The 24,501-nt window shown below is 39.7% G+C and overlaps 2 protein-coding genes across 4 annotated transcripts in view; both read right to left on the bottom strand.

Moving 5' to 3' along the window:
- Window positions 1-661: 661 nt before the first annotated feature.
- On the bottom strand, window positions 662-5,028 carry LOC115551961 (probable alpha-ketoglutarate-dependent hypophosphite dioxygenase). The gene is made up of 7 exons (XM_030367601.1): window positions 4,898-5,028; window positions 3,839-3,995; window positions 3,338-3,584; window positions 3,153-3,244; window positions 2,733-2,872; window positions 1,110-1,214; window positions 662-976 (listed from the first exon to the last, which is right to left on the bottom strand). The coding sequence occupies exons 2-7, from the start codon at window positions 3,960-3,962 to the stop codon at window positions 899-901; spliced, it is 786 nt and encodes a 261-aa protein (XP_030223461.1). The 5' UTR covers window positions 3,963-3,995; window positions 4,898-5,028; the 3' UTR covers window positions 662-898.
- A 1,349-nt stretch (window positions 5,029-6,377) lies between these two features.
- Window positions 6,378-24,501, bottom strand: part of LOC115551962 (probable alpha-ketoglutarate-dependent hypophosphite dioxygenase) — a 53,556-nt gene continuing 35,432 nt past the window's right edge. Inside the window, exons 1-7 of one of the 3 annotated variants that reach the window (XM_030367602.1) lie at window positions 10,637-10,767; window positions 9,578-9,734; window positions 9,061-9,307; window positions 8,876-8,967; window positions 8,457-8,596; window positions 6,825-6,929; window positions 6,378-6,691 (exon numbers count right to left, since the gene is read on the bottom strand). In XM_030367602.1, the coding sequence (XP_030223462.1) occupies window positions 6,614-6,691; window positions 6,825-6,929; window positions 8,457-8,596; window positions 8,876-8,967; window positions 9,061-9,307; window positions 9,578-9,701 (786 nt within the window). In that variant the 5' untranslated portion in view covers window positions 9,702-9,734; window positions 10,637-10,767 and the 3' untranslated portion in view covers window positions 6,378-6,613. Of the gene's footprint in view, window positions 6,692-6,824; window positions 6,930-8,456; window positions 8,597-8,875; window positions 8,968-9,060; window positions 9,308-9,577; window positions 9,735-10,556; window positions 10,582-10,636; window positions 10,768-24,501 lie in introns of those variants that run through there. The other 2 variants (XM_030367604.1, XM_030367603.1) reach the window with 2 other exon arrangements.

Raw genomic sequence — 24,501 nt, 5'->3', positions numbered from 1 at the left:
ACAACAATGGCTGCCCATTACGCTGTTATTTGAGTGATAGACTAAACTTGCAGCTGAACTTGCAGCAAGCACTAAGAGGCGAATTTAACGGCCATTCTAACATTTGCATTACGATACATTAGAGTCTATAATTATAAACGTCCCCTGATCAATTCTCTCTCATGTTCAACAATTGCAAGTAATAATATTAACTGATTCATCTGATTCAGCAAAGAAGCGCAAAGAGGCCCCCTGCGGGCATCCATACTTTTTTCCTGAACACTTTTATTTCTGAAGAAGGAAGGTTTATGTAAAGACATTGGAGCTTCCGAGTGTTTTGAAGGCGGCATATGTCACCTTTAAGCCCACACATGGCTTACAAAAGCGTGTGTGCGATTTACAAAAGCGCAGTGCACTTTATAATATTTTTGTCTCATGTCACCTCGCCTGCTCCAAAATGTGTGTCAAGGTGTTGTCAAACAGGTGTGTGGTCAAACATAACAAGGTTATGATTATCCCAGCTGAAAGGTTTGGATTTGTTGGTTTGGACCCCAACCTGTTAATTGATGACATGGATATGAAGAAGAATTATTGTAAACTTTCATCTATGGATGAAAGTGGAAAATAACAGTACAGTTTATTCCTGCTTAGTGCTCATATGGAAACAATGCACACTGCAGGCCTGGGTATGACTTTCTTTTTATTTGACACTAATATAAATACAGATATAGTAGATAAATAAATGTAGATGAACAAATCACATAGGTTAAGATAAATCAAATCATTGTTCACAGGGCATGCGCATCAGAGCAAATACAATATAAGGTGGTCGTTTCATAGACCTAAACGTCATACCATAACAGTGTATGACTTTTTAATGTTTGTAAATATTCAGTTAAAGGTAGAAAAGCAAAAGGTTTCAGCTGGAGAAATGATTGAACTGGTCTGTTCCACTGGCCAACACCACTGCATTGAACTTCCTGGGTCGGTCAAGGTCCTATCAGAGGCGGAGTCACAGACAGAGTCAGCCACTCACAATGATGGACACAAAGACGAGCAGACGGCATTACCCATGTGCATGACCATGACCTCATCATTGACATCACAGTGGAACGACTCACTGTACTCACATGGATGGGGTAGGCAAAGGGTGGGACGTAACGGATCACCAGACCACAGCGCCTCCTCTGGGACATGTTGGGGTCACTGGCGTGAACCAGGAATCCATCATGGATCTACAAAAGTCGCCAAAGAACCGTGAATATATAATACAGGCCGAAAGTAATTTCTTTAATTGTGAGACTGCACCAATTACAAACGAGAGGCCGGATGGGCCATATTTTATTGTTTATCTCTCACACATACACATGTGAAATGCTCTCAGTTACACAGAAAATTCTTTAAAGGAGACATATCATGGGGTTTTCACAACAAGTAAACATAGTATTTGAATTCCAGAAAACATGTTTTTGAAGCTGTTTGCTGGAAATAGCTTTTAAGGAAAAAATATCTTGCCTACCGCTATTCCCCTCTGTTTCACTGCCTTCAGATTGTGCTGTTTCTGGTGTCTGTAGCTTTAATGCAAATGAGCTGCTTTCCATTGACCAATGAGCTGTCAGACTGAACCACAGCATGGAGGAGAAGGGATTGTTTTGCCGTTGGTGGACTCCTGGAGCTCTATATTTATATGATATAATATAATAATAATAATAATAATAATAATAATAATATATATAATATATATAATATATATAATATATATAATATTATTATTAATAATATTATTATTAATAGTCCAGCTGCTCCGGCGGGCGTCCTCCGGAAGCTGAAAAGTCCAGCTGAGGTAGCTCGGCGGATATCCGGCAGCTCAGCTCCGGGAGTACAATTCCTTTCTCCTCCATGTCTCCTCCTCCGGACTGCCGCCGAAGCTTCAGCGGCAGTCCGGCAGCTCTGGCGGTACCGCCAGCAGAGAAAGGGATCGTGCTCCTGGAGCTGAGCTGCCGCCGAGTTCCCCCCGCCGGAGCTGCTCGTCCGCTGGTCCATAAAATCTTAGCTATGCTCTGATTGGAGGGGAGTGGGGAAGTGGGAGGTAATATTCAACTCTGCCCCCTTCCTACGTAGGCTTGATTATTATTTCAGAAATGCCTATTTCACTCAAAACATTATGTACAGACTTTTTTCAAAGTTTGTATGCGTGTGGGAGCACCAGAGACCCAAAACAACACCCCAAATCCCAGGAAAAGTGTTGTTTTCATAATAATCCCCTTTAACGTAGTATTGCATAGTATATAGCTAACTACTAAGTAATCTTTGTAGTATTTGTGAGAATCATTATAGGAACAGACTTTCGCGAGTATATATGAGCAATTCCCCTGTGTTTATGAGAGAGAGGTAAAGTTAGCTTTGGTAGCCCTGCCCATTCTGCCGGCGATTTAAATTTGCCTTGCAGAAGGTTCTGGAGAAGAGCAATTCATTTCTTTCTGCTTCCGATACATTTTAATGGGAGCCAATCACCGAGCGGGCTTCTCCCACCCCTGGTGCGCTATTGGCTGGTTTAACACAAGGACGACAGGGAGACAGTTGAACTAGGCCCGATGATCACGCCTCTTGAGCTGACGAAAATGACCGCAGCTTCCCCAGACCAACGTCACCGTGCGACCTACGATTGAGCTTGGTCTGGCAATAGCCAGGCTAGGGTAAAGTATGAAATACAGCCAAGGCCTCTCATGCAACAACAAACTCTCATCACTTACAGACATCTGTCCGGCCAACAGGGGACAGAGGACAGCCTTCCCGCTGTCCACCAGGTGCTCAGGGATCTCCTGGTTGACCGACAGCATGTTGCCATGGCGCTTAGCTAGCTCATGTGGTAGCATGCCGCTGCGGTGAGTCCCTATACGGGCAATGAGGTGGCACTGGTATGAACATTATTTTGTATGAAAAAGAAAGAATGAAAATAATAAATGAAAGATTGATACAATGACAGAATGAAAGAACGAAGGCACGAGTAAGAAAGATAGAAGAAGAATGAAGGAACGAGAAGAAAATAAAGTTCTGATGTGCCAATGGGGCTTATAGATCTAGCACACATTAGAACCAGGGCAGAACAAGGCCAATAAACACAGCGAGTGATAGAAGAGTGTCAGAAGAGACCAAACAAAAAGCGGTGTTACCTGGTATAACCTTCAACGCTCCGTTATCCTCCAGCGAGTCGTCCAGGGCCAGCCACACAGAGAGCACCGGCCCTCCATCGATGCCCCAATACCTATACACACAAACACACCCAAAACCCAGTTACCCAACCACGATCCCACCATGTCTTGTGGAAGCCAGACCCCATCCTGGATGCATAGTGTACCTCATGTCCTGATGCCAGGCCACATAGGGGAGCTGGTGTTCTGGGACGGTCCCATCAGCCTGATCCGTCGTAGCAGCACCAGCGCCGGATGTCGGGTATTTACAGATGAAGCGGGAGTCAAGCAGTAGGACATCGGGGCCCACGACGGACTTGATGGCCTCCAGCAGCCGGGGGTTCTTGGCCAGAGCCATCACCCATTGGTACTGCAGGTGGACATTGTGCAGGCTGTACTGGGTGTACTCCTTACCTGTGGGGTAAGGAAGGCGTCGAGTTGCGTCAGTGCTAGTTATAAATAACCTGAGTTAGTAGCGGTTAAGCTCTGGTTATCGGTTCTGTGGGGTTTGTAAGGCAATATAAGAATTGGCTGCACCCACAGTTAAGACAGCCATACACACACACACACACACACACACACACACACACACACACACACACACACACACACACACACACACACACACACACTCCTACATCAGTCCTTCTTGTGGTAAGCCTACTCACCAAACTCCTCCTCCAGGGCAGAGAATGCCTGCCTGGCGTCCGACAGCTCCGCAGGGCTCAAAACAGGCAGCCCTGAGACGTAACCCTGCTGGTTGTAGGTGTCCTGTAGCTTTTGTGCACTCATCTCTGCTTCCACTGTTCTTGCTCCTGTATTCAACTAGAAACAGCGACCCCTTTGTTAGCAATCACTGCTTAATAGAATCTGTTACTTGCTAATTGAATCTGTTTTGCACGCAGACCGGGAGGACGTGCCATGGGAGTCTTTTTTCTTATAAAGCGCGCATCCGTTTTTTTTTTTGTAAGGGGCAATTGAAACAAACGCTTTATGGGAAAGCTGACAAATTGCAAATGATCAAGCATGTTGTGACTATAGACACATATCGAAAGTAATTTGAACCTGTATTGTAGGCTATAGGGCTAGGGCATGGTTTGGTACATAGGCCTATATATTCCCCATATTGTGTCGAACTTTTGACCACATTATTTCTATGTAAAGAGGAGTTCTGCTGCCCGACCGTCCCCAGGGAAGATCATCATTACTACACGTACGGGACTCTATACCGGTGATCACGGCTTAGGTTCCCCGTATCAGATAGCTGAATATCTGTTGATTGTACCATAGCCTATCTTTCTAACATAAAATAAAAATAAAATTGAGGTGTGACATTTATAATACATCATGCGAATACTAGGCTACATATGCCCACATAGCCTACATTGGCATATGCGGCCCAGACCACCTCCGAATCTGGTGGTCTTAGCGGTCTGATCCTAATACATCCTCAATGCGTCTTCTTCACACTAGCTGTTCACTTGTGATCGGATCACCCAAGACGCGTACTAATGTCAAGCGTGAACAGATAACTTGAGAGGGTGAAAAAATATTAATTGAAAATAAAATATTTATGTTATATTTTATTATTATTATTAGCAGCATTAGTAGCCTACACCTATTATTACCAAATATTGAATGACTTACCTCTTTCAGAATCAATACTAACTACCAAAACCAAAGGAGGTTAAACATCCAATGGTAGGCTATGGCACACAGCACCCTACCTGTGTGTTTCTCTCCGTGGTCCTTTTGGCTTTCTCTCTCAGAGGTGCCAGGGGGTTTGATCCTGGGCCTGATTGATGGTCTCCTATATATCGTTAGGATGGGTGGGCGGTCACTGGATACTCCATGTCGGAAATGCAATGATTTTGCTTCTGCATCCCGTTCCGATAAACGTCACGACAGTAGGCTATGCGTCAGGTGTCGCAGCTGCGTGTGCAGCCTTTCCTTATTGCCTTCTCTTCAACCTCACCCTGTGCCCGGAAAATCTTTAGGAGTCGATGTTGCGGAAGCTGTACTATTTTTTTCAGCCTAAAAGTGTGTATTCATTGTGGGACTTTACAGGGAAATAGAACAATGAAACAAGATAATTATTAAGTACAGGTAAGTTCCCATCACGCAGAAAGCATTCCTTCCTGGCCGACAGAACCGCATGGAACCTTTGTTTCAGTCAAACAGGCCTGGTGATGAATCCATGGCTGAAGGCTCTCTTTATGTGGGTGCTATGCAGGTGCCAAGGGATAAAATTAAACATGTAGGCCTAATATTAGACAGAATAAAGGTTCAAATATGAAGAGTACGTGTGTTAAGGGTGTGGATGGATTTGGGAATTATTGTTTTGGGGGAAAATCCCCGATATCAGGTGCATTGGCAATGCACCAGTTGCTATTCACATGAAGAAATAAGTAGGCTATTCGGGGACACATCTCTCAGTATGATTGTTTATGAGCATTTTATTTAAATGTTATCATCCGGACCTCGTCAACATATCACATTGACTCCATATCACATTGACTCGGTCTAGGACTCTGTCTATGTATGAGAATGAGTTATTGTTACACACACACACACACACACACACACACACACACACACACACACACACACACACACACACACACACACACACACACACACACACACACACACACACACACACACACACTCCTACAGACACACACGGCATAACATAAATATGATGGCATAATTTATTAGAATTTTCAAAAAATATATAGGTATTATTATTTAAACAAATATATATATATATCTATATATATATATATATATATATATATATATATATATATATATATATATATATATATATATCTATATATATATATATATATATATATATATATATATATGTAAAGAACATTAGAAACTGGTAAAGGCAATTTCTGAAGAACTTTTGGTGTGAGTTCTGGCTGTTGTGCGCTTTATCATTTTTTTGTCTCATGTCACCTCGCCTGCTCCAAAATGTGTGTCAAGGTGTTGTCAAACAGGTGTGTGGTCAAACATAACAAGGTTATGATTATCCCAGCTGAAAGGTTTGGATTTGTTGGTTTGGACCCCAACCTGTTAATTGATGACATGGATATGAAGAAGAATTATTGTAAACTTTCATCTATGGATGAAAGTGGAAAATAACAGTACAGTTTATTCCTGCTTAGTGCTCATATGGAAACAATGCACACTGCAGGCCTGGGTATGACTTTCTTTTTATTTGACACTAATATAAATACAGATATAGTAGATAAATAAATGTAGATGAACAAATCACATAGGTTAAGATAAATCAAATCATTGTTCACAGGGCATGCGCATCAGAGCAAATACAATATAAGGTGGTCGTTTCATAGACCTAAACGTCATACCATAACAGTGTATGACTTTTAATGTTTGTAAATATTCAGTTAAAGGTAGAAAAGCAAAAGGTTTCAGCTGGAGAAATGATTGAACTGGTCTGTTCCACTGGCCAACACCACTGCATTGAACTTCCTGGGTCGGTCAAGGTCCTATCAGAGGCGGAGTCACAGACAGAGTCAGCCACTCACAATGATGGACACAAAGACGAGCAGACGGCATTACCCATGTGCATGACCATGACCTCATCATTGACATCACAGTGGAACGGCTCACTGTACTCACATGGATGGGGTAGGCAAAGGGTGGGACGTAACGGATCACCAGACCACAGCGCCTCCTCTGGGACATGTTGGGGTCACTGGCGTGAACCAGGAATCCATCATGGATCTACAAAAGTCGCCAAAGAACCGTGAATATATAATACAGGCCGAAAGTCATTTCTTTAATTGTGAGACTGCACCAATTACAAACGAGAGGCCGGATGGGCCATATTTTATTGTTTATCTCTCACACATACACATGTGAAATGCTCTCAGTTACACAGAAAATTCTTTAAAGGAGACATATCATGGGGTTTTCACAACAAGTAAACATAGTATTTGAATTCCAGAAAACATGTTTTTGAAGCTGTTTGCTGGAAATAGCTTTTAAGGAAAAAATATCTTGCCTACCGCTATTCCCCTCTGTTTCACTGCCTTCAGATTGTGCTGTTTCTGGTGTCTGTAGCTTTAATGCAAATGAGCTGCTTTCCATTGACCAATGAGCTGTCAGACTGAACCACAGCATGGAGGAGAAGGGATTGTTTTGCCGTTGGTGGACTCCTGGAGCTCTATATCTATATGATATAATATAATAATAATAATAATAATAATAATAATAATAATAATAATATATATAATATATATAATATATATAATATATATAATATTATTATTAATAATATTATTATTAATAGTCCAGCTGCTCCGGCGGGCGTCCTCCGGAAGCTGAAAAGTCCAGCTGAGGTAGCTCGGCGGATATCCGGCAGCTCAGCTCCGGGAGTACAATTCCTTTCTCCTCCATGTCTCCTCCTCCGGACTGCCGCCGAAGCTTCAGCGGCAGTCCGGCAGCTCTGGCGGTACCGCCAGCAGAGAAAGGGATCGTGCTCCTGGAGCTGAGCTGCCGCCGAGTTCCCCCCGCCGGAGCTGCTCGTCCGCTGGTCCATAAAATCTTAGCTATGCTCTGATTGGAGGGGAGTGGGGAAGTGGGAGGTAATATTCAACTCTGCCCCCTTCCTACGTAGGCTTGATTATTATTTCAGAAATGCCTATTTCACTCAAAACATTATGTACAGACTTTTTTCAAAGTTTGTATGCGTGTGGGAACACCAGAGACCCAAAACAACACCCCAAATCCCAGGAAAAGTGTTGTTTTCATAATAATCCCCTTTAACGTAGTATTGCATAGTATATAGCTAACTACTAAGTAATCTTTGTAGTATTTGTGAGAATCATTATAGGAACAGACTTTCGCGAGTATATATGAGCAATTCCCCTGTGTTTATGAGAGAGAGGTAAAGTTAGCTTTGGTAGCCCTGCCCATTCTGCCGGCGATTTAAATTTGCCTTGCAGAAGGTTCTGGAGAAGAGCAATTCATTTCTTTCTGCTTCCGATACATTTTAATGGGAGCCAATCACCGAGCGGGCTTCTCCCACCCCTGGTGCGCTATTGGCTAGTTTAACACAAGGACGACAGGGAGACAGTTGAACTAGGCCCGATGATCACGCCTCTTGAGCTGACGAAAATGACCGCAGCTTCCCCAGACCAACGTCACCGTGCGACCTACGATTGAGCTTGGTCTGGCAATAGCCAGGCTAGGGTAAAGTATGAAATACAGCCAAGGCCTCTCATGCAACAACAAACTCTCATCACTTACAGACATCTGTCCGGCCAACAGGGGACAGAGGACAGCCTTCCCGCTGTCCACCAGGTGCTCAGGGATCTCCTGGTTGACCGACAGCATGTTGCCATGGCGCTTAGCTAGCTCATGTGGTAGCATGCCGCTGCGGTGAGTCCCTATACGGGCAATGAGGTGGCACTGGTATGAACATTATTTTGTATGAAAAAGAAAGAATGAAAATAATAAATGAAAGATTGATACAATGACAGAATAAAGGACGAAGGCACGAGAAAGAAAGATAGAAGAAGAATGAAGGAACGAGAAGAAAATAAAGTTCTGATGTGCCAATGGGGCTTATAGATCTAGCACACATTAGAACCAGGGCAGAACAAGGCCAATAAACACAGCGAGTGATAGAAGAGTGTCAGAAGAGACCAAACAAAAAGCGGTGTTACCTGGTATAACCTTCAACGCTCCGTTATCCTCCAGCGAGTCGTCCAGGGCCAGCCACACAGAGAGCACCGGCCCTCCATCGATGCCCCAATACCTATACACACAAACACACCCAAAACCCAGTTACCCAACCACGATCCCACCATGTCTTGTGGAAGCCAGACCCCATCCTGGATGCATAGTGTACCTCATGTCCTGATGCCAGGCCACATAGGGGAGCTGGTGTTCTGGGACGGTCCCATCAGCCTGATCCGTCGTAGCAGCACCAGCGCCGGATGTCGGGTATTTACAGATGAAGCGGGAGTCAAGCAGTAGGACATCGGGGCCCACGACGGACTTGATGGCCTCCAGCAGCCGGGGGTTCTTGGCCAGAGCCATCACCCATTGGTACTGCAGGTGGACATTGTGCAGGCTGTACTGGGTGTACTCCTTACCTGTGGGGTAAGGAAGGCGTCGAGTTGCGTCAGTGCTAGTTATAAATAACCTGAGTTAGTAGCGGTTAAGCTCTGGTTATCGGTTCTGTGGAGTTTGTAAGGCAATATAAGAATTGGCTGCACCCACAGTTAAGACAGCCATACACACACACACACACACACACACACACACACACACACACACACACACACACACACACACACACACACACACACACACACACACACACACACTCCTACATCAGTCCTTCTTGTGGTAAGCCTACTCACCAAACTCCTCCTCCAGGGCAGAGAATGCCTGCCTGGCGTCCGACAGCTCCGCAGGGCTCAAAACAGGCAGCCCTGAGACGTAACCCTGCTGGTTGTAGGTGTCCTGTAGCTTTTGTGCACTCATCTCTGCTTCCACTGTTCTTGCTCCTGTATTCAACTAGAAACAGCGACCCCTTTGTTAGCAATCACTGCTAAATAGAATCTGTTACTTGCTAATTGAATCTGTTTTGCACGCAGACCGGGAGGACGTGCCATGGGAGTCTTTTTTCTTATAAAGCGCGCATGCGTTTCTTTTTTTGTAAGGGGCAATTGAAACAAACGCTTTATGGGAAAGCTGACAAATTGCAAATGATCAAGCATGTTGTGACTATAGACACATATCGAAAGTAATTTGAACCTGTATTGTAGGCTATAGGGCTAGGGCATGGTTTGGTACATAGGCCTATATATTCCCCATATTGTGTCGAACTTTTGACCACATTATTTCTATGTAAAGAGGAGTTCTGCTGCCCGACCGTCCCCAGGGAAGATCATCATTACTACACGTACGGGACTCTATACCGGTGATCACGGCTTAGGTTCCCCGTATCAGATAGCTGAATATCTGTTGATTGTACCATAGCCTATCTTTCTAACATAAAATAAAAATAAAATTGAGGTGTGACATTTATAATACATCATGCGAATACTAGGCTACATATGCCCACATAGCCTACATTGGCATATGCGGCCCAGACCACCTCCGAATCTGGTGGTCTTAGCGGTCTGATCCTAATACATCCTCAATGCGTCTTCTTCACACTAGCTGTTCACTTGTGATCGGATCACCCAAGACGCGTACTAATGTCAAGTGTGAACAGATAACTTGAGAGGGTGAAAAAATATTAATTGAAAATAAAATATTTATGTTATATTTTATTATTATTATTAGCAGCATTAGTAGCCTACACCTATTATTACCAAATATTGAATGACTTACCTCTTTCAGAATCAATACTAACTACCAAAACCAAAGGAGGTTAAACATCCAATGGTAGGCTATGGCACACAGCACCCTACCTGTGTGTTTCTCTCCGTGGTCCTTTTGGCTTTCTCTCTCAGAGGTGCCAGGGGGTTTGATCCTGGGCCTGATTGATGGTCTCCTATATATCGTTAGGATGGGTGGGCGGTCACTGGATACTCCATGTCGGAAATGCAATGATTTTGCTTCTGCATCCCGTTCCGATAAACGTCACGACAGTAGGCTATGCGTCAGGTGTCGCAGCTGCGTGTGCAGCCTTTCCTTATTGCCTTCTCTTCAACCTCACCCTGTGCCCGGAAAATCTTTAGGAGTCGATGTTGCGGAAGCTGTACTATTTTTTTCAGCCTAAAAGTGTGTATTCATTGTGGGACTTTACAGGGAAATAGAACAATGAAACAAGATAATTATTAAGAGGCTTAAGATTTAGTTTCAGGGATCATGTCCATGCCTTTGGATTGCTTCACCTGTCGGCCACCCAACAAATCATCACATTTCTTTCTGACCTTTTTGATTTTTCAACTTGGAACATTTCAAAGCATCATGTATCCTCTGGTTTATTCGTCTAGTTTGTTCCCAAAAAGAAGTTCAGTATTTTTGCTTTGACATTTGTAATTAACTAATTTTATTTACGTTTTTTAAGCATTATTTATTCTGGAGTATTTTAAGAGCATGAGCCAGCATGTCGGTCAAAACTAGGAATGAACCCCTGGGAACAGGTGGTTCTCCTAAATCTGTGTCTTACTGTAAATGTAGTTAAACTTCCAGTAATAAGTTCCCACAACACCTGTCTGCCACCTCACAAATCATCAAAAAAATGTCTCACCTTTTTGATTTTCATCTTGGAACATTTCAAAGCATCACATATCCTCTGGTTTATTTGTCCAGTTTGTTACCAAAAAGTAGTTCAGTATTTTTGCTTTGACATTTGTAATTTAGGTGTTTAGGTGTGTAGTCACTTTTTTATTGTAAGCGAAACATAAATTATGTCTCTCACCAAAATAACAATTAAGGTGACATTACAATCCTTTAATCTGTTCATTTTAATAAATTCTTTGATAAGAGAGATTAATCTCATCTCATTTTCGTCCGCTTATCCGGGGTCGGGTCGCGGGGGGAGCAGCTCAAGCAGGGGGCCCCAGACTTCCCTTTCTGGGGCCCCCTAGATAAGAGAGATTGGATGGTGATTATTATAGGATGGCCTTTATTTCGGGAAAATTTTGATAGAGCTACTATTTCCAGAAGATCATCTGACACTTTATTCACTGTATAATGGTGAAAGCCCACACGTCCTCACACTTGAACATCAAAACAATTTTCGCTTGCAATACATTGTATTGTTTTAGGGTTGAATTTTTTTTATTGTTTATACTGAGCAAACTTTATGATTGATTGTAAGAAAGATTGCTAATCCCTTGCTTTGATCGTAGAGATTGATGGTCATTGTTATGAAGGATAACATACTGCAGTTTAGTTTATTTATTGTTTCTGTGTCCTTTGTTAAAATTCACCAAACCTAATGAACCTTACCTAATCCTGACATTTCCTTCTGAGAAAATTAAACACAGATGAAGATGGAATGGAAGGGGTGTATTTTTTGCATCGCATCCAGGTCTTCAAGTTACTTATTGTTAAGGTAGATATGACTTTGCAAATTGAGTCATGGTTTCAGCATCTGCCACAAGGCGGTGGCACAAGGACGTCAATCAATTGTATTCCCCTTAACAGTGAAAACTTCCTGTAAGATAGTTTCTGTGTACACAATACACTGCATGCTGACGCCAATACAAATTTAACGAGGAAGATGACAAGCCCAGTGGGCCGAATTGACCTCATGACTGACCTTTGCCGTTTTCTAATTGATTCACGCGTGCCCTTTATAATGCTATAATGTTACCCTGTTTTACTCTGCACTACTTAATACCCATGAATGCTGCGTAAAAATGAGTGAAAAAGGAAGGGGTGTATTGTTTATAATCCTATCAGGTGTTCACATTGTGTTACTGTTAAGATGGATATGAAATAGTAATTGATTTTATAAATTTAATTAATAATAGTGTATTTTTTTGTCTCCTCAGATGTATCACATTCTTTTAAGAATTGGCGGATAGGGGACCTTTTGATGCAGGGAGAACTAGAAAGCCTGTCATGTGTACATTTCTGCAATGTTTTACTGTCATTGCTGTATTGGTAAGAGGCTTAGAGGCTTACAATTTAGTTTTAGGGATCATTTCCATGCCTTTGGGTAGCTGCACCTGTGTGCCACCTCAACAAATCATTACATTTATTTCTGACCTTTTTGATTTTCATCTTGGAACATTTCCGAGCATCATGTATCCTCTGGTTTATTTGTCTAATTTGTTTCCAAAAAGAAGTTCAGTATTTTTGCTTCGACATTTGTAATAAACTACTTTTATTTACATTTTTAAGCATTATTTATTCTGGAGTAATTTAAGAGTATGCGCCAGCATGTCGCTAAAAACTGGGAATGAACCCCTGGGATCAGGTGGTTCTCCTGAATCCGTGTCTTACTGTAAATGTAGTTAAACTTCCAGTAATAAGTTCCCACAACAGCCTTTATACCACCTCACTTTGATACCTCCTTTCATGTGTTATTTGAGAACATACATCCCATATGAAATTTATACTCAGCAAGTCCACATCAAAATAAAGCTTATATGTTTGAAGCACCTTCTGACTGGAATACTTTTCCATTAAATACTTGCTCCATTTCATCTATCAGACTGTATAAACATGCCGCGTCAATTCATTTTCATACCAACCGTACATGTAGAATTAAAAACCTTTCCAACTTTATCTGATTTCTCATTCTCTCTTTACTGAAACACATGTTTTCACTGACATTACAGTTCCGATAATTATTCCCTGTTATGTATATGCTGTAATTTGTGTATTTTGTTTTCTTTGTCTGGTTGTTTGCTTCTGTTCTTATTTTGTTTAGGACCCCCTCGAAAACGAGTTGGTCCATACGGGGCTATCATAATTAAATAATTTCAATCAAAACTAAGTTAGAGAAAGTGCAGCAGTGTTTCAATGTCCATTGTTGTATTGTGATGCACATCACCAATGTGAAACTTAACCTAATCTTGACATTTCATTTTGAGAAAATGAAACACAGATGAAGATGAAATGGAAGAAGTGTATTTTTTGCATTCCTTCCAGGTCTTCCAGTTCCTCATTGTTAAGATAGATATGACTTTGCAAATTTAGTTTCTTGTTAATTGAGTCATGGTCACTGACGGCAAAATAAATGTAATGATGAAGATGACAAGCCCAGTGGGCTGAACTGACCTAATGACTCAGCTTTGCCTTTTTCTAATTGCTCTATTGTTAAGAGGGTTAAGAGGCTTACGATTTAGTTATAGGGATCATGTCCATGCCTTTGGATGGCTTCACCTGTCTGCCACCTCACAAGTCATACATTTTTTTTCTGACCTTTTGGATTTTCATCTTGGAACATTTCAAAGCATCACGTATCCTCTGGTTTATTTGTCCAGTTCGTTACCAAAAAGTAGTTCAGTATTTTTGCTTTGACATTTGTAATTGACACCTACTTCACGGTATAACAGTGAAAGCTGTTTATTTCTCACATAAATGTGGTGAATGAGTTGAAATACCCTTCCTTTTTGTCGATTTGCAGTGCTTAATTAACCATGGGAAGTTTTTCTGGTAGTGACAATGTCGGCCTAATCTTCAATTCCAAAACTGTTTCATCATGTTACTTACTGGAAATCTGCGAAAGCCGTGTATGCAAAGGCGTAACATCACGACACAACAATGGTTTACTATAATTCATGCATAAAGGGCTGCATTAATTCCATCCTGGAAGGTGTGTAGTCACTTTATTGTTGTAAGCGAAACATCAATTATTAATTGTGTGATTAAAGGTTGTAAAGGTTTCAAGTTTAATGTCTTTCAATTCTTTGATAAGAGAGATTGGATGGTGATTATTATAGGATGGCCTTTATTTCGGGAAAATTTTGATAGAGCTACTATTTCCAGAGGATCATCTGACACTTTATTTACTGCATAATGGTGAAAGCCCACACGTCCTCACACTCGAACATCGAAACAATTTCCGCTTGAAATACATTGTATTGTTTTAGGATTTAATTTTTTTTATTGTTTATACTGAGCATACTTTATGATTGATTGTAAGAAAGATTGCTAATCCCTTGCTTTGATCGTAGAGATTGATGGTCATTGTTATGAAGGATAACATACTGCAGTTTAGTTTATTTATTGTTTCTGTGTCCTTTGTTAAAAATCACCGAACCTAATGAACCTAACCTAATCCTGACATTTCCTTCTGAGAAAATTAAACACAGATGAAGATGGAATGGAAGGGGTGTATTTTTTGCATTCCTTCCAGGTCTTCCAGTTCCTCATTGTTGGTTTCAGCATCTGGCACAAGGCAGTGGCACAAGGACGTCAATCAATTGTATTCCCCTTAACAGTGAAAACTTCCTGTAAGATGGTTTCTGTGTACATACAATACACTGCATGCACTACTGACGGCAAAACAAATTTAACGATAAAGATGACAAGCCCAGTGGGCCGAATTGACCTCATGACTGACCATTGCCGTTTTCTAATTGATTCACGCGTGCCCTTCATAATGCTATAATGTTTCCCTGTTTTACACTGCACTACTTAATACCCATGAATGCTCCGTAAAAATAAGTGAACAAGGAAGGAGTGTATTGTTTATTATCCTTTCAGGTGTTCACATTGTTTTACTGTTAAGATGGATATGACATAGCAATTGATTTTATAACTTTAATTAATAATAGTGTCTTTTTGTGTCTCCTCAGATGTGTCACATTCTTTTAAGAATTGGCGGATAGGGGACATTTTGAGGCAGGGAGAACTAGAAAGCCTGTCATGTGTAAATTTCTGCAATGTTTTACTGTCATTGCTGTATTGGTAAGAGGCTAAGAGGCTTACGATTTAGTTTTAGGGATCATTTCCATGCCTTTGGGTGGCACATTTATTTCTGACCTTTTAATTTTCATCTTGGAACATTTCCGAGCATCATGTATCCTCTGGTTTATTTGTCTAGTTTGTTTCCAAAAAGAAGTTCAGTATTTTTTCTTTGACATTTGTAATTGACACCTTCTTCACTGTATAACAGTGAAAGCTGTTTATTTCTCACATAAATGTGGTGAATGAGTTGAAAAATACCCTTCCTTTTTGTCGATTTGCAGTGCTTAATTAACCATGGGAAGTTTTCTGGTAGTGACAATGTCGGCCTAATCTTCAATTCCAAAACTGTTTCATTATGTTACTTACTGGAAATCTGCGAAAGGCGTGTATGCAAAGGCGTAACATCACGACACAGCAATGGTTTACTATAATTCATGCATAAAGGGCTGTATTAATTCCATCCTGGAAGGTGTGTAGTCACTTTATTGTTGTAAGCGAAACATAAATTATTAATTGTGTGATTAAAGGTTGTAAAGGTTTCAAGTTTAATGTCTTTCACCAAAATAATAATTAAGGTGACATTACAATCCTTTCATCTGTTCATTTTAATCAATTCTTTGATAAGAGAGATGGATGGTGATTATTATAGGATGGCCTTTATTTCGGGAAAATTATGATAGAGCTACTATTTCCAGAAGACCAGTTGTCACCTTATTCACTGTATAATGGTGAAAGCCCACACGTCCTCACACTCAAACATCAAAACAATTTTTGCTTGCAATACATTGTATTGTTTTAGGATTGATTTTTTTTTATTTTGTTTATACTGTGCATTCTTTATGATTGATTGTAAGAAAGATTGCTAATCCCTTGCTTTGATCATAGAGATTGATGATCATTGTTATGAAGGACAACATACTGCAGTTTAGTTTATGTATTGTTTCTGTGTCCTTTGTTAAAATTCACCTAACCTAATGAACCTAACCTAATCCGGACATTTCCTTCTGAGAAAATTAAACACAGATGAAGATGGAATGGAAGGGGTGTATTTTTTGCATTCCTTCCAGGTCTTCCAGTTCCTCATTGTTGGTTTCAGCATCTGGCACAAGGCAGTGGCACAAGGACGTCAATCAATTGTATTCCCCTTAACAGTGAAAACTTCCTGTAAGATGGTTTCTGTGTACATACAATACACTGCATGCACTACTGACGGCAAAACAAATTTAACGATAAAGATGACAAGCCCAGTGGGCCGAATTGACCTCATGACTGACCATTGCCGTTTTCTAATTGATTCACGCGTGCCCTTCATAATGCTATAATGTTTCCCTGTTTTACACTGCACTACTTAATACCCATGAATGCTCCGTAAAAATAAGTGAACAAGGAAGGAGTGTATTGTTTATTATCCTTTCAGGTGTTCACATTGTTTTACTGTTAAGATGGATATGACATAGCAATTGATTTTATAACTTTAATTAATAATAGTGTCTTTTTGTGTCTCCTCAGATGTGTCACATTCTTTTAAGAATTGGCGGATAGGGGACATTTTGAGGCAGGGAGAACTAGAAAGCCTGTCATGTGTAAATTTCTGCAATGTTTTACTGTCATTGCTGTATTGGTAAGAGGCTAAGAGGCTTACGATTTAGTTTTAGGGATCATTTCCATGCCTTTGGGTGGCACATTTATTTCTGACCTTTTAATTTTCATCTTGGAACATTTCCGAGCATCATGTATCCTCTGGTTTATTTGTCTAGTTTGTTTCCAAAAAGAAGTTCAGTATTTTTTCTTTGACATTTGTAATTGACACCTTCTTCACTGTATAACAGTGAAAGCTGTTTATTTCTCACATAAATGTGGTGAATGAGTTGAAAAATACCCTTCCTTTTTGTCGATTTGCAGTGCTTAATTAACCATGGGAAGTTTTCTGGTAGTGACAATGTCGGCCTAATCTTCAATTCCAAAACTGTTTCATTATGTTACTTACTGGAAATCTGCGAAAGGCGTGTATGCAAAGGCGTAACATCACGACACAGCAATGGTTTACTATAATTCATGCATAAAGGGCTGTATTAATTCCATCCTGGAAGGTGTGTAGTCACTTTATTGTTGTAAGCGAAACATAAATTATTAATTGTGTGATTAAAGGTTGTAAAGGTTTCAAGTTTAATGTCTTTCACCAAAATAATAATTAAGGTGACATTACAATACTTTCATCTGTTCATTTTAATCAATTCTTTGATAAGAGAGATGGATGGTGATTATTATAGGATGGCCTTTATTTCGGGAAAATTATGATAGAGCTACTATTTCCAGAAGACCAGTTGTCACCTTATTCACTGTATAATGGTGAAAGCCCACACGTCCTCACACTCAAACATCAAAACAATTTTTGCTTGCAATACATTGTATTGTTTTAGGATTGATTTTTTTTTATTTTGTTTATACTGTGCATTCTTTATGATTGATTGTAAGAAAGATTGCTAATCCCTTGCTTTGATCATAGAGATTGATGATCATTGTTATGAAGGACAACATACTGCAGTTTAGTTTATGTATTGTTTCTGTGTCCTTTGTTAAAATTCACCGAACCTAATGAACCTAACCTAATCCGGACATTTCCTTCTGAGAAAATTAAACACAGATGAAGATGGAATGGAAGGGGTGTATTTTTTGCATTCCTTCCAGGTCTTCCAGTTCCTCATTGTTGGTTTCAGCATCTGGCACAAGGCAGTGGCACAAGGACGTCAATCAATTGTATTCCCCTTAACAGTGAAAACTTCCTGTAAGATGGTTTCTGTGTACATACAATACACTGCATGCACTACTGACGGCAAAACAAATTTAACGATAAAGATGACAAGCCCAGTGGGCCGAATTGACCTCATGACTGACCATTGCCGTTTTCTAATTGATTCACGCGTGCCCTTCATAATGCTATAATGTTTCCCTGTTTTACACTGCACTACTTAATACCCATGAATGCTCCGTAAAAATAAGTGAACAAGGAAGGAGTGTATTGTTTATTATCCTTTCAGGTGTTCACATTGTTTTACTGTTAAGATGGATATGACATAGCAATTGATTTTATAACTTTAATTAATAATAGTGTCTTTTTGTGTCTCCTCAGATGTGTCACATTCTTTTAAGAATTGGCGGATAGGGGACATTTTGAGGCAGGGAGAACTAGAAAGCCTGTCATGTGTAAATTTCTGCAATGTTTTACTGTCATTGCTGTATTGGTAAGAGGCTAAGAGGCTTACGATTTAGTTTTAGGGATCATTTCCATGCCTTTGGGTGGCACATTTATTTCTGACCTTTTAATTTTCATCTTGGAACATTTCCGAGCATCATGTATCCTCTGGTTTATTTGTCTAGTTTGTTTCCAAAAAGAAGTTCAGTATTTTTTCTTTGACATTTGTAATTGACACCTTCTTCACTGTATAACAGTGAAAGCTGTTTATTTCTCACATAAATGTGGTGAATGAGTTGAAAAATACCCTTCCTTTTTGTCGATTTGCAGTGCTTAATTAACCATGGGAAGTTTTCTGGTAGTGACAATGTCGGCCTAATCTTCAATTCCAAAACTGTTTCATTATGTTACTTACTGGAAATCTGCGAAAGGCGTGTATGCAAAGGCGTAACATCACGACACAGCAATGGTTTACTATAATTCATGCATAAAGGGCTGTATTAATTCCATCCTGGAAGGTGTGTAGTCACTTTATTGTTGTAAGCGAAACATAAATTATTAATTGTGTGATTAAAGGTTGTAAAGGTTTCAAGTTTAATGTCTTTCACCAAAATAATAATTAAGGTGACATTACAATCCTTTCATCTGTTCATTTTAATCAATTCTTTGATAAGAGAGATGGATGGTGATTATTATAGGATGGCCTTTATTTCGGGAAAATTATGATAGAGCTACTATTTCCAGAAGACCAGTTGTCACCTTATTCACTGTATAATGGTGAAAGCCCACACGTCCTCACACTCAAACATCAAAACAATTTTTGCTTGCAATACATTGTATTGTTTTAGGATTGATTTTTTTTTATTTTGTTTATACTGTGCATTCTTTATGATTGATTGTAAGAAAGATTGCTAATCCCTTGCTTTGATCATAGAGATTGATGATCATTGTTATGAAGGACAACATACTGCAGTTTAGTTTATGTATTGTTTCTGTGTCCTTTGTTAAAATTCACCGAACCTAATGAACCTAACCTAATCCGGACATTTCCTTCTGAGAAAATTAAACACAGATGAAGATGGAATGGAAGGGGTGTATTTTTTGCATTCCTTCCAGGTCTTCCAGTTCCTCATTGTTGGTTTCAGCATCTGGCACAAGGCAGTGGCACAAGGACGTCAATCAATTGTATTCCCCTTAACAGTGAAAACTTCCTGTAAGATGGTTTCTGTGTACATACAATACACTGCATGCACTACTGACGGCAAAACAAATTTAACGATAAAGATGACAAGCCCAGTGGGCCGAATTGACCTCATGACTGACCATTGCCGTTTTCTAATTGATTCACGCGTGCCCTTCATAATGCTATAATGTTTCCCTGTTTTACACTGCACTACTTAATACCCATGAATGCTCCGTAAAAATAAGTGAACAAGGAAGGAGTGTATTGTTTATTATCCTTTCAGGTGTTCACATTGTTTTACTGTTAAGATGGATATGACATAGCAATTGATTTTATAACTTTAATTAATAATAGTGTCTTTTTGTGTCTCCTCAGATGTGTCACATTCTTTTAAGAATTGGCGGATAGGGGACATTTTGAGGCAGGGAGAACTAGAAAGCCTGTCATGTGTAAATTTCTGCAATGTTTTACTGTCATTGCTGTATTGGTAAGAGGCTAAGAGGCTTACGATTTAGTTTTAGGGATCATTTCCATGCCTTTGGGTGGCACATTTATTTCTGACCTTTTAATTTTCATCTTGGAACATTTCCGAGCATCATGTATCCTCTGGTTTATTTGTCTAGTTTGTTTCCAAAAAGAAGTTCAGTATTTTTTCTTTGACATTTGTAATTGACACCTTCTTCACTGTATAACAGTGAAAGCTGTTTATTTCTCACATAAATGTGGTGAATGAGTTGAAAAATACCCTTCCTTTTTGTCGATTTGCAGTGCTTAATTAACCATGGGAAGTTTTCTGGTAGTGACAATGTCGGCCTAATCTTCAATTCCAAAACTGTTTCATTATGTTACTTACTGGAAATCTGCGAAAGGCGTGTATGCAAAGGCGTAACATCACGACACAGCAATGGTTTACTATAATTCATGCATAAAGGGCTGTATTAATTCCATCCTGGAAGGTGTGTAGTCACTTTATTGTTGTAAGCGAAACATAAATTATTAATTGTGTGATTAAAGGTTGTAAAGGTTTCAAGTTTAATGTCTTTCACCAAAATAATAATTAAGGTGACATTACAATCCTTTCATCTGTTCATTTTAATCAATTCTTTGATAAGAGAGATGGATGGTGATTATTATAGGATGGCCTTTATTTCGGGAAAATTATGATAGAGCTACTATTTCCAGAAGACCAGTTGTCACCTTATTCACTGTATAATGGTGAAAGCCCACACGTCCTCACACTCAAACATCAAAACAATTTTTGCTTGCAATACATTGTATTGTTTTAGGATTGATTTTTTTTTATTTTGTTTATACTGTGCATTCTTTATGATTGATTGTAAGAAAGATTGCTAATCCCTTGCTTTGATCATAGAGATTGATGATCATTGTTATGAAGGACAACATACTGCAGTTTAGTTTATGTATTGTTTCTGTGTCCTTTGTTAAAATTCACCGAACCTAATGAACCTAACCTAATCCGGACATTTCCTTCTGAGAAAATTAAACACAGATGAAGATGGAATGGAAGGGGTGTATTTTTTGCATTCCTTCCAGGTCTTCCAGTTCCTCATTGTTGGTTTCAGCATCTGGCACAAGGCAGTGGCACAAGGACGTCAATCAATTGTATTCCCCTTAACAGTGAAAACTTCCTGTAAGATGGTTTCTGTGTACATACAATACACTGCATGCACTACTGACGGCAAAACAAATTTAACGATAAAGATGACAAGCCTAGTGGGACGAATTGACCTCATGACTGACCTTTGCCGTTTTCTAATTGATTCACGCGTGCCCTTTATAATGCTATAATGTTTCCCTGTTTTACACTGCACTACTTAATACCCATGAATGCTCCATAAAAACAAGTGAACAAGGAAGGAGTGTATTGTTTATAATCCTTTCAGGTGTTCACATTGTTTTACTGTTAAGATGGATATGACATAGCAATTGATTTTATAACTTTAATTAATAATAGTGTATTTTTGTGTCCCCTCAGATGTGTCACATTCTTTTAAGAATTGGCGGATAGCGGACATTTTGAGGCAGGGAGAACTAGAAAGCCTGTCATGTGTAAATTTCTGCAATGTTTTACTGTCATTGCTGTATTGGTAAGAGGCTAAGAGGCTTACGATTTAGTTTTAGGGATCATTTCCATGCCTTTGGGTGGCACATTTATTTCTGACCTTTTTGATTTTCATCTTGGAACATTTCCGAGCATCATATATCCTCTGGTTTATTTGTCTAGTTTGTTTCCAAAAAGAAGTTTTCTTTGACATTTGTAATCAACTAATTTTATTTAGATTTTTTAAGCATAATTTATTCTGGAGTAATTTAAGAGTATGAGCCAGCATGTCGGTCAAAACTGGGAATGAACCCCTGGGATCAGGTGGTTCTCCTAAATCTGTGTCTTACTGTAAATGAAGTTGTACTTCCAGTAATATGTTCCCACAACAGCCTTTATACCACCTCACATTTTGATACCTCCTTTCATGTGTTATTTGAGAACATAGATCCAATGTGGGATTTTCAAACTCATCAAGTCCACATTAAAAAAAGCTTATATGTTTGAAGCACCTTCTGAATGGAATACTTTTCCATTAAATACTTGCTCCATTTCATCTATCAGACTGTATAAACATGCCGCGTCAATTCATTTTCATACAAACCGTGCAATTAAAAACCTTTCCAACTCTATCCGATTTCTCATTCTCTCTTTACTGAAACACATGTTTTCACTGACATTACAGTTCTGATAATTATTCCCTGTTATGTATATGCTGTAATTTGTGTCTTTCGTTTTCTTTGTCTGGTTGTTTGCTTTTGTTCTTGTTCGGTTCTGTTTATCTTGTTTGTATTTTTGTAATGCTTTTGAGGCATTTTGTTTAGGACCCCCTCGAAAACGAGACGGTCCATGATCTCAAGGGGCTATCCTAATTAAATAATTTCAATCAAAACTAAGTTACAGAAAGTGCAGCAGTGTTTCACTGTCCATTGTTATATTGTGATTCACATCACCAATGTGAAACTTAACCTAATCGTGACATTTCATTCTGAGAAAATGAAACACAGATGAAGATGGAATGGAAGGGGTGTACTTTTTGCATTCCTTCCAGGTCTTCCAGTAACTCATTGTTAAGATAGATATGACTTTGCAAATTTAGTTTCTTGTTAATTGAGTCATGGTCACTGACGGCAAAACAAATTTAACGATGAAGATGACGAGCCCAATGGGCTGAACTGACCTCATGACTCAGCTTTGGCGTTTTCTAATTGCTCTATTGTTATCAGGGTTAAGAGGTTTACGATTTAGTTATAGGGATCATGTCCATGCCTTTGGATGGCTTCACCTGTCTGCCACCTCACAAATCATCAAAAAAAATTCTGACCTTTTTGATTTTCATCTTGAAACATTTCAAAGCATCACGTATCCTCTGGTTTATTTGTCCAGTTTGTTACCAAAAAGTAGTTCAGTATTTTTGCTTTGACATTTGTAATTTACAAATATTTATTGTTTCTGTGTCCTTTGTTAAAATGCACCGAACCTAATGCACCTAACCTATTCCTGACATTTCCTTTTGAGAAAATTAAACACAGATGAAGACGGAATGGAAGTCTTTACTGAAACACGTGTTTGTAATGTTTTTGAGGTATTTTGCTAAGGACCCCCTCGAAAACGAGATGGTCCATCTCAAGGGGCTATGCTAATAAAATAATTTCAAACAAAACTAAGTTACAGAAAGTGCAGCAACAACACGGTACTTGGTTGAGTTGATGGGCAAAAGTGGAGGTTTTCTTAGTACTTCAGCTGTAGTTCCTCTGTATTTACTTCTTATTGCCAGTGGTAATTACCCAATAATATACTATTTTACCCTTATTTACCAGGTAAATACCTATTAATTACGGAACTGTAAAAGGAAAGATGACCGAGTAACAATGCTAAAAACCAAGGCATCATTGGGGCCTTGTAAAGGGGCAGTAGTACAAGAATTGTCATTCCCTCTTTATGCCTCTGGATTAGTATAGTCTAGTATAGTATATTAGTGTAGTTTCGTCTGCTCTGCACATGAAATATCCAATCTCTTTGTTTGCTTCTTCAACTGCCTGTGTCCGCGCCATGGACCTGCCTGCCTGTGTCCGCATCATGGACCTATTAAAGTAAGGGTAGCGGATTAAAAAATGGCGCCCATTCATTCCTATGAAAACTGCTCAATGGTGCAAGTAAAACGGAGATATGTATTTCTTGGCCCCTTGAATCGAGGGACCCATCCACAGCCCGCTTAAACAGCTGTAATACCAGGCTTGGCCGCTGAGCACTGGTGGATTGTGGAAGTATGCACTGCCCCTCGGGGCCTGGTCCTGATAAATATTTATTTTAACCAGTAATAGGGTTAGGGTTAGGGTTAGGGTTAGGGTTAGGGTTAGGGTTAGGGTTTCACATAGGGTTAGGGTTAGGGTTTCATTGAGCGATCTCAATGAAACTTCCCTGAGCTTTTTGTAATCAAGATACACTGAGTGAAACAAACGTTTATAAAGAGTGATTGTGGTAACTGATGATGGAAGAATGATGACTATTTTTTAGAGCT

This window comes from Gadus morhua, chromosome 10 (genome assembly GCF_902167405.1).
Source record: "Gadus morhua chromosome 10, gadMor3.0, whole genome shotgun sequence".
NCBI lineage: Eukaryota > Metazoa > Chordata > Actinopteri > Gadiformes > Gadidae > Gadus > Gadus morhua.
This window is presented reverse-complemented; position numbering and strand designations above follow the sequence as displayed.